The sequence below is a fragment of the Plasmodium fragile genome, assembly GCF_000956335.1.
Source record: "Plasmodium fragile strain nilgiri unplaced genomic scaffold supercont1.45, whole genome shotgun sequence".
In the NCBI taxonomy this organism is placed as follows: Eukaryota; Apicomplexa; class Aconoidasida; order Haemosporida; family Plasmodiidae; genus Plasmodium; species Plasmodium fragile.
In genome coordinates this window covers 160,292-176,296 of record NW_012192625.1, presented here as the reverse complement: position 1 = coordinate 176,296, position 16,005 = coordinate 160,292, and the positions used below count along the sequence as shown (strand labels likewise).

The 16,005-nt window shown below is 43.1% G+C and overlaps 4 protein-coding genes across 4 annotated transcripts; 2 read left to right on the top strand and 2 right to left on the bottom strand.

Annotated features, from left to right (window-relative positions):
* Window positions 1–598: 598 nt before the first annotated feature.
* Window positions 599–2,029, bottom strand: AK88_03749 (uncharacterized protein; the record flags this gene model as incomplete). Its single annotated transcript, XM_012481359.1, has 4 exons — window positions 599–861; window positions 1,035–1,301; window positions 1,467–1,568; window positions 1,924–2,029. The coding sequence occupies 4 exons, from the start codon at window positions 2,027–2,029 to the stop codon at window positions 599–601; spliced, it is 738 nt and encodes a 245-aa protein (XP_012336782.1).
* Window positions 2,030–4,704: 2,675 nt separating this feature from the next.
* Window positions 4,705–8,700, top strand: AK88_03748 (uncharacterized protein; the record flags this gene model as incomplete). Its single annotated transcript, XM_012481358.1, has 4 exons — window positions 4,705–4,750; window positions 4,861–8,150; window positions 8,321–8,396; window positions 8,633–8,700. 4 exons carry the CDS (start codon window positions 4,705–4,707, stop codon window positions 8,698–8,700), a joined length of 3,480 nt encoding a protein of 1,159 aa, XP_012336781.1.
* A 1,302-nt stretch (window positions 8,701–10,002) lies between these two features.
* On the top strand, window positions 10,003–14,428 carry AK88_03747 (uncharacterized protein; the record flags this gene model as incomplete). Its single annotated transcript, XM_012481357.1, has 2 exons — window positions 10,003–10,572; window positions 10,748–14,428. 2 exons carry the CDS (start codon window positions 10,003–10,005, stop codon window positions 14,426–14,428), a joined length of 4,251 nt encoding a protein of 1,416 aa, XP_012336780.1.
* Window positions 14,429–14,884: 456 nt separating this feature from the next.
* Window positions 14,885–15,592, bottom strand: AK88_03746 (uncharacterized protein; the record flags this gene model as incomplete). The annotated part of the gene is made up of 1 exon (XM_012481356.1): window positions 14,885–15,592. One exon carries the CDS (start codon window positions 15,590–15,592, stop codon window positions 14,885–14,887), a length of 708 nt encoding a protein of 235 aa, XP_012336779.1.
* Between the last annotated feature and the right edge of the window lie 413 nt (window positions 15,593–16,005).

Genomic DNA, 16,005 nt, shown 5'->3' with positions numbered 1-16,005 from the left:
AAAAAAAAAAAGGAAGGAAAGAAAAGTGATCGCTAAAAAATGTGCAATGCGTGATGTATAATAAATCAACATGTAAAAACATTAGCGCGCTCTTCTTTACTGTGTTTTTTTTTATTCTTTTTTTTTTTTTTTTCAAATTTAGAGTAGTAGGTATAGCATTTCGGAAAAGGAGCTTTGATGTGTAATTTGGACACGTGGCTAATTATGGGTAGGCCGTCTCTGATAATTTTATTTCCGGGTAACATAATGCTTCTGCGGAATTAGAACGGATGGGGCCGGCGCGGGCTCACCTTTGCTGCATCAAAAAGGAGTCGTGCATTTGCGCGTGCGCGCATTTACTCATGAGTATCCCCCCCCTCGGATTCTATTCGCATCCACATGATGTTAATTATATAACACGTACGGCGGATCAACCAGCGTCAAGAGATCATTCGCGCAGGTATGACAAGTCCCGTGTGCGCATGAAAGGGATGGGTAGTTGACGTCATGGAAAGGTTTTGCCATTTTTCTGTTTTTTATTTTATTATTTTTTTTATTTTTTTAATTTTTTTTTTTTTTTCCCCCTTCATATGTTCCCTTCAGGGGGTGAATGGAACTTTCATCTTTTGTTTCGTCTCATTTCGTGCGCTGGTAGCTGTCTGACGTTCACGTTCCCTCTGCCGTCTTCTTCACGCTCGGTCACCGTCCTCTCAACGGTTCCGTTGGGCAACGTCTTCACTGTCTCGATTCTTGTGACTCGTTTTCCGTTAACAATAGAGGTCGTCTTGGACGTGGACGTTTTTACAAATCGGTTTTTAAATTTGCCTCCGTTTGACGTTGAGGTTTCTACGGACGTGAAGGTGGAGCCTCCATCCATGAAGTCTGCGGGGACAGAAAAAAAAAAATGAGCAATCGGTTATGCATACATAAATGGGGGGAGATACATTGGAGTAAGAATTTCGTTGTCTATATCTCGCATTGTTCTTTGTGTTATTTTTTTTTTTTTTGGCCTATTTTGTGGGATGAGCTGGGGCCGCTCCGTCACGCGCACTTACTATCAAAGTTGGATGAGCCAAAGGAGATGTTAAAGGATGATCCGAAGAAATTATCGAAGGGGTCATTGGACCTTGCCATTCTTCCTCTTCGAGTGTCGCCAAAGGAGGAACCCATGACTTCACTAAAAAAGGAATCATTTCCAAAGGGAGTGGAATCTCCAAAGAACATTTCAAATATCCTCTGAGCATCATTGAAACCGAAATTCTTGTGGAAGTTAGAAAACTCGTCATTCTCGTCTGGCATGTAATTCTCATCCGTTCCGTATACTGCAAGGGGGAGGGATACAAAGGAATGTAAGAAATGTTAAGTGGGAAAAAACATGTGAACCGGAGACACGGCCAAGCATGTGAACTCCTTCTGTTAATACGAAAAAAAGAACATGTCACATTATGCATGAGCATTTTTTTTTTTGCAACTCTCAATTTCCTTACGGTCATATTTTCTCCTTCTCTTGGGGTCAGACAAAACTTCGTAGGCTTCCGAAATCTGCTTGAACTTCTCCGTCGCCTCGGCCTTATTATTTGGGTTCTTGTCTAGAAAAAAAAAAAAAAAAAAAAAAAAAAACATATTTATTGGTTTAGCGGCTAGTTCATTATGAGTACCTTTGGAAGGGGGCTGCATTTTTCACTGTTGTGGTATAAGCGGTGTGAGCATCCCAGGTAGGCATACAAGGGAACAACTCACATGTGCACACCTTCCACCCAAATGCTGGTATATCATGGTGAGCGCAAAAAAGGGAAAAACGGACGGGAGGAGCAGCAAACAACAGGTGAACACTTCCCGGCCTCAGGAAGTTCAGACGGAGGTACGCTCGACATGCACACGAATGACGTCGCGCAAAGAAGGCGTCCCGCAGAGAGCATTGCCCACAACATCGAGTGGTCTTACCAGGGTGCCACTTCATGGCCAAGGTCCTATACGATTTCTTTATTATGCTTAAGTCGGCATCTTGAGGAACCCCTAGAACGTCATAGTAATTCACCCGCTTTGACATCTTCGCATGGAAGACCAAGCCTTCCCTTTCGCAAAATTTGAGGATGTAAAAAAAAAAAAAAAAAAAGAAAAAAAAAAAAGAAATAATCTCCCAGTGGTTCCTCTTGCAGGTTATATAAAAAGTATAATTATCTTTTCGTATTGGGGGTGGAATGGGCTAAGCTTCTTTTCGCATGTATTTTTTTTTAGTATATGGAAAACAATATGTTCCATCTGCGCATTTTTTTATTTTTTATTTTCTCTCTTGTTTTTTTTTTCCATGCGAAGGATTTAACAAAACCGTTAATTATTCGTACGGCCCCTCGTATGACAGTTCGCTTAAATTATTTCGCTTCAATTGTTCTTCTCTTTCACGTGGCTTCGCATAAACTTGGCTTTCCCGTTTTTTTTTTTTTTTTTTTTTTTTTTTTTTTTTTAAAATAAATTTAAATGCGCATATATAAAAGTAAAGCAAACAAAATGAAAAAAAAAAAAATACAGTGCCCCAACACGTTCTCACTGAAAGGATTTTTTTTTTTTTTATAATTTTCAAAATGGTAAATGGACTGACCATGTATTTTTACCAGTTGGGGACAAAATGGAATATGGTAAATGACATTTAGCTGGGTCAAAAAAAAAGCAAAGTGAGCGCAAGGGGGTTAAGAACATTTTGCCAAGTGCTGGACGTGGGTATATATACTTTTCAGCACGTGGTATCCTCCGTGAGGGACCTTCACGCTGCGCAAGAATAATGTATATATATGATGGTGCGAAGGGCGCTGTTGCCTGGCCGATTTCATTTCCCCTCCGCGTGTACATATATATGTGTACACTGCACATATGCGTACGTATATACCTGTACGTAGGCGTATGCATGTACTCATTTGTACACAGTTCCGGGCATGCGCTAATGTGTACGCGTACTCGTGAGCGCGGTGCTCTCTTGTGACGCACGACATGACCGCGGCAGCACCATGTGGCAAGTGTGCTGCATTTCTCTGCATGCGGACGGGGCAACATGAACAAGTGTACTCCAATGCGAACACGCGAAAAGGTGATAATACCTATGCCTTCGTCATACGTGCGAACATTTGCCCACACCAAAAAAAAAAAAAACGGAAAAAAGGAAAAAGGAGAAAAAGGGAAAAACGGACCAAATAGGTGGCATGTATAAGGTATGCATTGTATGCCCGTTCCCATGTTGTTACGTTCATACATGCTCTCGCGTCCTCACCTCATCAATTTCACCCTGCTAAGGGAATTGTTGAGGACACTACACGTGCACATGTGGGATTATAATTTTTGTAAATGCTCAATCGCTCTCACGGTACGATGTTCGTCCAAAGCTGTTTTTTTCGCCTACCATCATTTGAACAATGAAATAAAAAAAAAAAAAAGAGGGACACTCCACAGTTGTAAAAGGTCCAGGGAGATGTTTCATCCCTTTGGTTTGTTTCCCCAACTTGACTCGCAAAGGTAGAAAGTACTTTTCATATGGAACACCCAAATGGAGAATTGCTGGGGGGTGTAACAAACTGGCAGTCCATTCGAGCACATTTCCATTTGGGGGCGATGCCCAATGGGTGCAGAGAGAAAAAAGTAGGTTTTAAAAAAAATGGCACACGCGGGGGACGTAATCACGCTGAGTAGCCCTACAAGTGTTCACCGAAGAGTAACTTTTCCACCGGATGCTGAACCATTTAGCGACCGCGCAAATATCTTCCCTTATGAAGTTCTCCCTACCCATCTTCACACCACCTCCTTCTGCACCCCTGCGAGCCGAGCAGAACAACAATTCCCTCAGTGGGAAAACAAAGAAACATTCTAACATGCTGCGTTCTTTTTTTTTTTTTTTTTGTATCCTGTGCGGAATATTCCCCAAAAGGTTATCATACATATCTGTAGTGCACACAATGTGGTGGGCAGTCTCCTCCACTTTTACATTATTCATCTAGGTGAACCATTCAATAATTCGCTTTTCTCTGCGTGAGGGGGAGTTGTGAACCCATCCCATGTGGTGGAGGGTTGTCTCTCCCTTGGTGGTGACTACAAAAATGTATATAAAAAAAAAGTATTTTAAAAAGATCGCCCCTTTTGTATGTACGAGTAAAGGTGCGGACAAAAGGAAAAAAGATAAAAAGCCATCTGCATGTAAAGGGAAACATATGTTTGTGCATGCATATGTTATGCTATTGGGGCACACTCGAAATTGTACACCGAGCCCAGAGCCAGCAGTTCATTTGGGAACGAGGTGCACATACGCCGTACACATATGCACATGTAACTTTGCAAATTACATATGCACAGTCGTACAGTGAGAACCACATACCATTTTCTTATTTTTTTTTTATCTCATATGAAAACAGAAGGCGCACACGGTACACCACACCACGCCCTACCCCTTGTACGTACACATGAAAAACTGAACAAGCCAAAATTTTCGCTGCACCCTCTCAAGTGCATATTTTTTATAAAGTGTTTATTTATATATTTTTTTCTCGTGTATGATCAAAGCGTACAATTCACGCTGATGGTGAAAGATGGACTGCTTTCCAGCTGCATGTGTGTAACGTTCCCCACGCAGATTCGTCTCTTCGGCAGGAAGGACTGATCTTATCAGATGAAAGGGGCAAAAAGGAAGGGGGAAAAAAAAAAAAAAATTAAGCAAACCTGATCACCACATTGGACGAGGACAAAATGGACACCCTTGTGCACCTTTACTTTAACCAGTCCGAGCTGAATGGTAAGACAAGGGCGGTACGCGACGTGTGCATTAGATACCAACACCTGTGCATATGAATCCAATACACCCCCGAATTGCCCCCCCCCCCCCCACACACATACCCCCCTCAGACGAGGTCAAAACGCTGATTCTAAGTTGGGTGACCTTCTTCAAGAACAACTGGAACAGCCTGTTTAACGTGGACAAGGAAATAGTCCTGAACTTGGAATTCTTCCTGGACAATAAAAAATTGATAAACAGAAATGCCCCTCCGAACAATGAAGTGTACTTACATGAGCTGAAGAAGAATCCGGAAATCGTTTTGAAGTTCATGAAGTTGGCTTTGCACTTGCTCTTGTGTAAGATGCTACACATAGAGGAGGACAGTACGGAGGAGGTTCCTCAAGAGGTGAGTAAGGGTATCAGGTTAGACGTCGCGAGGACGGGTGATGGGTGCAGCACTAGTGGCCCCAGTCCGAGTAACATCCAGAAGGACAAGCCGCTAGTTGACGCTCAGATGCGTGGCTCTGGAAAGCATATGATAGGTGGCGGCCGCCCAGGTATCCGCTCCTCTTCCCTGAGGAACCCTTTCATCAGACGGGACGAAATCAGCGACTTTGAAAATGACGACCCATTAATCAACGAACTCAAGTGTGACCGCTACAAGGAATCCGACTTGTTCAAGTCCTACTTCCTAACAAACAGAATCACGATCTATATATACAACTGGAACAAGCTAAATAAATTTGAGGACCTGAAAAGTGAAAAAGTCAATCAACTTATATGTCTCCGAGGAAGCGTGTTAAGAGTATCCCCGATACAACTGCTAATCACAAGACTTGATTTTATGTGCGAGAAATGCAAAAGCATCATCCAGGTAGAATTCACAGACGGTAAATATGACTCCCCAAAAAAATGTACAAAGGCGAATTGTGATAGTTTCTACTTCCACCCAATTAGAGAATCAGCCAAGTCGATAGAATACCAAAGAATTATTTTGAAGGAAAATAAAAAAATTTTAAATAGCATGAATGAACAAATGGAAGATTCCAATGTGAAAAATCTGACAGCCACTTTGGAAGTTTCTAAATTTTTTATAAACACTTGTGTTCCAGGAAACTATGTGGAAATCGTAGGGATCCTCAAGGTCATTTCTTACAGTAACAATTATGTCATTAATGGAAAAAATTCTATATATAATATGTACGTAGATTGCCTTTCTATTTTCCCCTTGTCTTCTAAAAAGTACCTGAACAACAGCTCCTTCAACTTGGAGAAAATCAAGCGTACAAAAAACAAGCTGTACAATTCTATGCTCTGGGAATCCTACATTGACAAATTTGAGAAAAAAATGCTCCTCTATTGTTGGGATGGGGAAGGGGCAAATGGGGATAAGCTGGACAGGGAAAAGGAGGGAGATGATATGGGTAGAAGAGGGAAGGCACCCTCCATTGGAGACGCCCCAAATGAAACCCACCTCAGAAGTCTAACCCAAATTGAGAACAACGCAGCACCAATTTGTATTCAAGCATATAGGCCCGTAGGGGGAGGGGCCAATTATGACGCCACTAGCGAAGTAGATATTAAGGCCAAAACGAACGTCTCCTTTGACGCAAGCACCATGAATAACTCCATCGACATGGATTCCTATGAGGCTCTAATTTGTGATGGTATTGGTGAAATGCTAAGCCATGATGTAACTACCACTTCGGGGGACAGCCAAAATGGGCTGCCCCGATGTCGTGACTCAGTAGAAAATGTTTCCACTTCCAATGGGCAGAAGAGAAGAAACACCGGGGAAGGCCTCATTAGTAGAGAAGCCTCCGCAAGATTGAATGACATCCAGTTTGATGACGACGAGCTGTGCATGTACGGGGATTACATCGATGAGGAAACCTTGGGGGGTGGCAGGAAGAGGAGAAGTGGGCAAGGAGACTACGGCGCAGAGGGAGAGATGGGAAAACTTGGCTGGCCAACTCACTCAAATGGAACAAGCCAAATGTGGCAGACAACGCAAATGGAGAAGACAACCCAGTCGGGGAAGCCAACGCATCAGGAGGACCCAAACGATGACCGCCATTTCAACAAGACGAAGCAATTCGACGCAAAGGTCCTGGAATTCATAGAAGACATGCACAAGTATGGAAAGAACAAGTTTTACCTCCTCGTAGCTTCACTCTGTCCACGTATAATAATGAGTAGTTATATAAAGGCAGGCATTCTGCTCAGTCTCCTCGGAGGAAAAACGATATATGATGAGTACAAGCAAATAAAAAGAAGAGGAAACATACACAACCTACTGATAGGAGATCCAGGGTTAGGAAAAAGTAGACTCCTTCAATACGTAAGTAACATTATCGAAAAGAGCTTATTCATTTGTAGCACCTCGACCAGCATTAACGGCTTAACTGCATGTGCATTAAAGGATGCCACAAACAATGAGTACTCCCTGGAAGGAGGTGCACTAGTTCTATCAGACAAAGGTATATGCTGCATCGATGAGTTGGACAAAATTTCTCTAACCGATCAACAGTCATTCCTGGAGTGTATGGAAAGTCAGTGCATTAACATAAGCAAAGCGGGGATTGTGTGTAATCTTAAGACAAGGTGTTCCATTATCGCGGCATCCAACCCAAAGGAAGGAAAATACAATTATAATAAAACAATATTTGAAAATATTAAAATCCCCTTCCCCTTGTTAACACGATTCGATCTAGTCTTCTTATTAACAGATAAAATGTCGGAGGAGAAAGATTACCAAATTTCTAATTACCTCATTAATTCCAACTATGATAGGGAAGGGAAAAAGAAAAAAAAAAAAAGAAAAAAGGATGGGGAGAGGGACCCATGGGGGGTGGAAGAGAAAGGTATTCACAATGAAGACTATCCAGGTGATCATGGCAGCAATGACAGTGATGAAAGCGATTGCGAAGATGAAGATATTTTCTCCCCTAAAAATGACCTCATGAACAAGTGTAAACAAATCAATGAACGTAGTTACCTACCCGTGGAGCTCCTCGGAGCCTTTATAAAGTATTGTAGGAAATGTATTTTTCCCATCCTATCTGATGAAGCTAAAAAGTACATAAGAAAATTCTACCTACATTTACGAAGTCTTTCTATGTCACAGAATTATGTAAGCTCCCCCATCACCATAAGGCAGCTCGAATCTTTAATTCGCCTGTGCCAAGCCAGGGCAAGAGGAGATCTTTCCAACGTAGTAACTCTGTACCATGCGAAGGAGGTCATCGAAATTTACCAGAAAACCATTTTCTACCCTTCCTACGTGAAAACCCTCAATTTTAGAGAAAAACCGGTCAAAAAGGCGAAGAGGGGGAAATCGGTCGGCGCCCTTTCGAGCGTATTCAAGGAGAGCATCATTCAGCTCGTCAGGAATGGAAAAAATAAAATTTTCAACAAGGTCAGTTGGCAGTGGCGCGGAGTACTCTACGTGGTCTCTGCTCAGGAGGTCTTGTCGTAGTTAGCTGTATCCCGTCCCCCCACTCCACTTTTCACTCCTCCCTAAGCATGATACAGTGTTGTGTGCAATTTTATTATTGTTATTATTTTTTTTTGCTTTCTTTTTTGTAGGACCTGCGTAACCTAGCCAAGTCGGTCATCCAGGCAGCGGAGTCGTACATCTCGGACGAAGCGTTAATTCACTTCTGTAGGTTCTTACTGCTGCCTCCCTTTCGTTTAAGCAAAAGTGGTGAAGCATGTGTCCAAGCGATGGTGGAATTCTCCAGGGCATACACGTGACCATTGTTGTCAGGGAGGAGGGGAATACCACTGTTGGGGCCGAAGTAGAGCACGTGGCTTCTTCCCCACTCCTTATATCTCACCACATGGAGACTTCCATTTATGTGCTCATACACATTTGCGTTTTTTTCTCCCCTTTTGCAGTGAACAACGAGGGGTTTATCTTGTACAAGGGTGGCTACTGGCAGGTGGACCCATTTTACCTGGGGTAGTCGGTGCACATGGGAGCTGTCCGCCGTAGGGCTGTGGAGAGAAATAAAATGTACATGTAGCAAGTCAAGGCAGTTCCTAGATCTCCCCATTTGGACGATGTCTTTAATGGCATCGCGATCAGCACTTCGTCCCATTTTCCCTATGATTCAGCTGAATTTGAATCCCAAATTGAACCCCTACCCTCTTCACACCCCCTTTTTGTTTTTTTTTTTTGTGCGTATGTAGGGGCATCTTCATATGGCCCTACGTGCTGACAGCTGATATAGCTGTTGCCTCCTCAAGTAGAAGCGCCGTCGAACGGCCCCTTTTTGAGCATGTGTTTGACAACAAGCTTATTCATGCGTTTGCTCTGCGTTTGTGTTTGCCTCTTTTAAAATTTGCGCCATTCGTGGCTCTTTTTTTTTTTTTTTTTAAATTTGTTTTGCACTTCTATCACACGTAGCAACGGTATAAGTTCTCAAAAGGGAATTATAAAAATTAGTAACGATTTTAAGATAGAGGTGTAGCCGAGGGTGATACGGAAAGAACCCATGGGGAAGTGCGGCGAATGTAACGCAAAGGCAAGGTAGCCGCTTCTGTTCGTGCTTGCGGACTTTTACCCCATTTTGCCATACTTGTTGCTGTATAGTTTTGTTTCATAAAAAAAAAAAAACAAAAAAATATTCACATGATGTGTTCGCTAGTCGACACGAAATGACCAACGAATGGGGCACTCCACTTCGTTTGTCACATTTTGCATGAACAGAGAAACAAATAGTAAAAAAATGAAACAAGTGAATGCGGTTTTTTTGTTCACTCGTTGCATGAGGTGAACAAGTTTTGTCACACTAAGGTCGGTGGAGTGTAATTCCAGCTTGCCCTACAGCTTACCTGCCTGCCCACGCACGAACGTATACTTACATGTACACATTTTGACGTCATGCTTACATCTCTGCGAACGACTTATGCGCGTAGTGAGCCTCTGCACCGTTAAAAGAAAACGTACATGGTACCAACACTTTTTTGCGTTATTTTGGCACCTCCACCACTGCCCATTGGAAGGGTCTTTATGTACGTGTAGCCCAACACATTGGCTTTATGTTTCGCCCACCTTTAAGAAGTAGCCGTTATGAGGCGCAAATGAGAGGACGCTTACGCAGCCGTGTCCAGGTATAGCCTTCTCAGCGGTCCGCGTCTTCCCTCGCACAGGTTCCTTTGGGCACAGAATAAGTTACGTAAATATCAGGAGGGGTAACCCCGGAGTAGGTTTGGGATTACGCGGCCCCTCCTTCCCACCTTGTTGAACACAGCCTATGTAAAAAATGACACAACAGCATCCACATGGCTCTTCGGAGAACGTGCTAGAGAGAGCCCTTCTGGCTATTAACCAGAGTAGAATTAGCTGCGTGCAGAAAAATGCCCCCTTCGAGGAGACCTACCTGATTAAGAAGAAGAAGTATGATCACCTCCTGGATCTGAAGTTTTGCCACGTCAGGCGGGGATCATCTGTGGCCGATGCGTCTACCAGCGCAGTTGAAGGGGAGGTTGGCGGTGGGGGCGATAGCCCCCCTTGCCCCCATGGCAACCTTGTCGAAATTCTACCCACTTGCAACAGAAAGAGCGGGCGGGGCCACAGCACCGCGTACTTCATCCTAAGGCAGTGGTGTGAAAAGTTAGGCCAGGATGACGCAGCGCCTCGGAAGGGAAATTTGAAAAGAGCAGACAACCTCAGTGAGCAAGAGGGTGAACTAAACAAGGCAAGAGGACCAACTTGCAAGCGACCCCACGTCCCAATCAGCTACGTCATTATAGGGACACATCAACATGGACAGCGTAATGCCCCCTGTTCATACGAAGAAATGACGGTGGAAATTCCCAACTATGACGTGGAAGTGGATGGGTTTTATGTTCAGATCCATGTCGACCAAAATGAAGAGGACATATTTATTCTCTCAAGCAAGGAACTTATCCTCATAAGAAAAGAAGAAAAAAAAAAAAAAAAAAAAAAAAGGTTCCATTAGAGGGGAGTACCTATTACACAATAAACATTTAACCATTCCATCGAAGAGAAAAATTATTAAAGCAGAATGGTTTCATAAATCGGATCATGTAGTGTCCCTATTGACATATGAACAAGTGGACACATCTACATTGTACTCTTTTAAATTTAAATCTGTAATTCGCCTAATTAATGTAGAGGGCAAAATCAAGGAGGAAGTAAAAATCGTCGTTCCAGACATGGATGTTATCCGACGAAAGTTAAAAAATGAAAACTTGGAAGACATAAAGAAGGAGCTGTACAAAATGGAAACGATCAATATTTCTCTCCACTTGCGAGATGCAACGTCTGGTCAAAGTGGCACTGAAGAGATGAACAAGAGGAGCCTTCCACACCAACACCATGGTAACAACCTACAAAGGGTACAAGAAGCTTCCCCCAATAACGATAAAGTAAATTACGTACAAGGGCAAAATGACCAGGACAGACACACCAATATGGGGGAAGGAAACACGGATGGGATGGACAAAAAATCCCCTAGCAACCATCCAATAAGTAACGATTTAGATGTGGTATCACCAAGAAGTAAGACTGATCTCGCCTCTGACCATGTCTTAAGCAAGGAAGAAAAGAAAAAGCTAGCTAAAAAAAACAAGTACAAAAATCTTGTAGTAGATTACTGCTTTGGTGCCCCCAGTGAAAATATCCCCTGGATAGAAACCTGCCTCTTTGTTCTTTTAAAAGATGGACTCATATTAATATACACCCCGATCATCACGAATGAGTGGTACGTCAGCTACTTTCTAATGTATGAGTTGAACAGGATTGGGCAGAGGGTGGTGGAAAAAGGTGGGGGCACCAATGGGGAGCCTGCCGATGTACAGCGCGGGGATGGTGAAGGGCGCGATGAGGAGTATGTGGAGGATTTCCTCACGCACTATGATCACTTCCGAGGGGTCTCCGTGAGGGAGTACAGGGAGAAGGACGTCTGGGTGACTTTCAATCGTGGGGTGCAGCATGCTCGGGGCGGGGCCACTTCCAGAAGCCGCGGTGATGCGCAGGGAAGTGAAGGGAGCGTCAGTGGCAGTGTTCGTGGTCGTCGTTGTCGTAGATATGATCGCCGCGCCCGGGCCGCCTTTTCCTACGTTCCCTACGTGGTCAACTGCCTGAGGAAATCCACCTACCGCAGCATCACCATGCTCTACTACAACCACCTTGTGTTCATGGTCGTGACGGACAAGTTCGGGTACGTCTTCTTCGTCCTGCTAAACTATTTTATTACTCCCCACATCGTCATCCCCACCCCTGGGCAGAGCGAAACCGACAGTGGAAAAACATGGAAGAAAACGATGAACTTTTTGTCCATGAAGAAAAAAAAACAATCTTTTTTCTTTAACATTTTTAATTTGAAGGATAATGCTATTTTCGAAAATTTGACTTCAGCCGATTTGGCCAATTTGATTAACCGAGATAAATACGATGAGTACTATCGTCGTGTGAAGAATGGCAGCTACGAGATGGCTTCCCTCATGGGGAAAATGTCTCAGAGGGGTACAGCCAGGGAATGCGCGCATATGGAGGTGGCCTACACACAGGGGGGTGAGGATGACAATGGTGATGGCACCGTTCTCCGGACGGACTCCCCCAATGATCAGCACCACAAAGGAGAAAACTTAGGGGAGATAAAAATTGACTCCATCAAACTGACGACCCCAAAGACGCAGAAGAAATCTCTATTCAAAGAAAGGTTCACCAAAAAGAGTAACCTTAATGAGAAGGGGAAGCATAAGCATTCCCCCGGATCAGCATACACCTCTGATGAAGACATCACCGAACGGGATGATGATTTCTTCTCCTGTTACGAAGATAACAAGGACATTGTAGAAAAGCAAATAAACGAAGAAGTAAATTTACAGCTTCAACCTCTATCTGTACTGTACTTTGATGCATACTACACAGGAATGAGTAATGTGAAAACGATTGTCCTGAACAGCCACAACATGCTTTGTTTCAACAATGACAAGGTTGTGCATCTCCACTTAGTGTGGGTAAAATTTGTGAGCGTAATATTTTACCTCATCCATTTGAAAAACATTTTGTGCGCCAAGTTGATTCACGAAATGTGCAAAAATGGACTTTACATGAGCAACACCGTTTATAAGGCGGCCATTAGCTTTTACCAATTTGACTACTACACGTATCTGCTGTTGGACCATACGAAGCGCTTGAACCAGGGTACCTTCGCGGGGCTCTTCGCCGGGGACAATAGCGCAACGCGTGACGCCGCTATCCAGTGGGAGCAAGGTCCAGACAACTTTGACCGCCTGCAGTCAAAAATCCTCTACGATGTGCAGTACGTTCTTCACCCCGTAGTCGTGCAAGAAAGCAGTAGCAGCGGTAGCGGCAGGAAGAGCAAGAGCAACAGCAGCATCTCCCAGGGGACCCACCCCTCCAGTGACGTATACTTGATCTTCACCCACTACATAAATCTGGACAGCCAGAGAAAAGAAAAACTATTCATGAGCGGGAACATTAGCTTCTTCACCTCCTCACTGTATAAAAATTTGTTCCTCGTATATGATTGCTTCAAGTTGAAGATAATCAGCAGGCCGGGAAACACAAATCTCAATTCAGAGGGAACAAACGAAACCCATTTGCTACTAAGGGAGAAGAAAAAATGCAAAGCGCTATGCCACATCCCTGGACAAGCAAGACTAAGAAATTTTTATATCAACACCGAAGTGGTGGATGACGACTCGATAGATTTGAACATGTATGCAAACATGCTTTCTCTTTATGTGAATTCACGCTGCAATGATTATATGAACTCCATGATAAAGAAGAATTTCATTTTTTACCAAGGAAAGGGGGCCATCTGCAACATGCTCCTTAATCGTGACGCGCGTGCAAAGGGGGCAGGTAGTAGTATGTTGAGAAGCGGTGTGCATAAAATGGAGTCCACGAAAATGATGACCCATATGTATAGCGGCAACGTTGGTGCAAACTCTTCCCCGCGATTGCCCTACTCCAGTGGCAGCAACCACGTAGGGGAACACAACACAGAAGAGATTGATTTTTTAAAACATGTATTCGTAATATTACACAGTAATGAAAATGGGGACGGCAAAGACATTCACATAAGAAATGTAACGGGTGAAGAAAGCGGTCTCGCTGCTTGCAAAAAATATAACTTCAGTTTTGGAAGTACCATCGAACAAGTGAACCCAGAGAAACTCATAAACGACATTAAGGTGCATGTCCTTAAGGGAGATTCGAAAAAATACGATAATGTACCCTGTACCACGTTGATCAAAAAACTAATCAAAGTAAAAAATGATTACATACATGTAAAGGATTATTTTTTAACAAAAAAAAAAATCAACTTAGATTCTCGTCCCAGCGATATAAAAGGAAAAATTAATTTCCTTGAACAGGTCGTGCATGTGTACTACTTCTTGCTGGATTTGAATTTTTACTATGAAAATAAATTTGAAAAAATTAAAAAAAGGATTATACATTCGCTAGGAGTGGACATTATACATTTTATCAAGTCCCATGCGTCTATTCAAAATATGAGCAAAGCGTTGATTGAAAGGAATACCAGCTTGGTGAAGGACATCCAGCTGTGCTATCAGAAGCACCAACTAATTCGAGACAAGTTTAATTTGCTCAGGAAAAGAATTCTGTTGCACAGTCTGGTGAACTCGGAACGGTTCACAGTGAAATGGGCACCGATGAACGAGGGGTAAATTTGGAATGAGGCTGGGTATGGTGTGCTTTACTCTGCAGTAACAGGGTATCATCGCGAGTGTCGCCCGGCCCTACATCTTTTTTTTTTTTTTTTTTTTAACCATGTACCCGTCCACCTGCACTGCTTCATGTGCATCCTCTGTGAAAACTCGCACACTACAGACTTCTTTCAAAATGGTTTGTTTTTTTGTTCTATGTTTGCTGTTTGGGCTAGCTCAGCCGAATGAGCGTCGACCCGTGAAAAGGGGGGATATGGGATGCAAAACAAAATCGTCCTCAAAGTGAACATGAAAAAAAAAAAAGGGCACGCACATGGGTATGCCAAAAGGGTGAAGGTGTATGTAAAACAGGTGTAGCCTTTTTTGTGTAGGAAAAAAACAAAAATGCCCCTTCATGCTGGTTACACATGGATGTGTGCATTCGCTTACGTATGCTGGTGCGCCTAACTGTCGCCTCTAAGACTGCACCTCGACAACTCTCTTATGGGCCCGTAACTCGGAGGCCAACATTTTCAGAGTCAGCTCGCCGTCGCGCAACGTGCAGGATATACTTTGCCCGTCGGAAAAAACTGGAGGCATCTGAAACATCTTGCAAAAATAGTACTCGCCCACTCTTTCAATTATTTTCGTGTGGTATTCATGTTCCGTCTGTAGTTCCTCCAATGGTGCTTTGTACTTGTGGCCGAATATTTTTAACACCCCATTTTCTAACTCGACTTTTAAATTTTCTTTACACACCCCTGGTAAGTCCATCATTATAATTACAAAGTTGCAAGTGGAGTAGACCTCTATCCTGGGATTATAATTTATTTTGTTTAATTCTTCCTTCGACGGAGTTACTTCAAAAATATTGTTTGTGTTCCTTTTTAAGGGCATCGCTTCGTAGTACAGCCCTGTGGGCACCTCAAACGTTTTTACATACTCGCTGTGCTGGGTGCCATGTGATGGCTTGGTGGACACCCTCTCCCAGTTGTATTCACACGCATTGTGGTGAGAAGAAGTGTACGAACTCGAGATTGGGTTACTGTATGAATAGCTGCTATACATATTTTTTCCTAGGGGCGTTGTTATCACCACGGGGGTGGTGGTGCTACTTGTTCGTATGGTCGGTACTCCTGATGATTCGATCACAACTTGGGGGTCTGTGCTGTTCAGCGTGACCATTTTTGCTACACGACAAAGAATAAGGGGGATGACGAGCCGGTAACTGTTGTACGGTTTGCGTAGCGCAGTGGGTGGAACTCTTGTCCAGACAAAAAGACAACTTTTAAATGTACACCTACGAAGAGGACAGCAGACGCAACTACAGAGTTGTGCACGGAAAAGGTTAAAAAAATTAGCACAGTTACAAAAAAAAAAGGCAACACAAAAAAAAAAAAAAAAATGCACAGAATGTTAAAATGAAATATAATTGACAAATAGTAAACGCATAAAAAATGTTTCTTAAATCCTCTTCGCTGCAGCGAAAAAGACAACTTTGACTTGGCCTTTTTTTTATAAGTTACAATAGACAGTTGTTGACATTTTGGCTAGCTAGCTATTCGTCAATATGGAAAAAAAAAAAAAAAAAAAAAAAA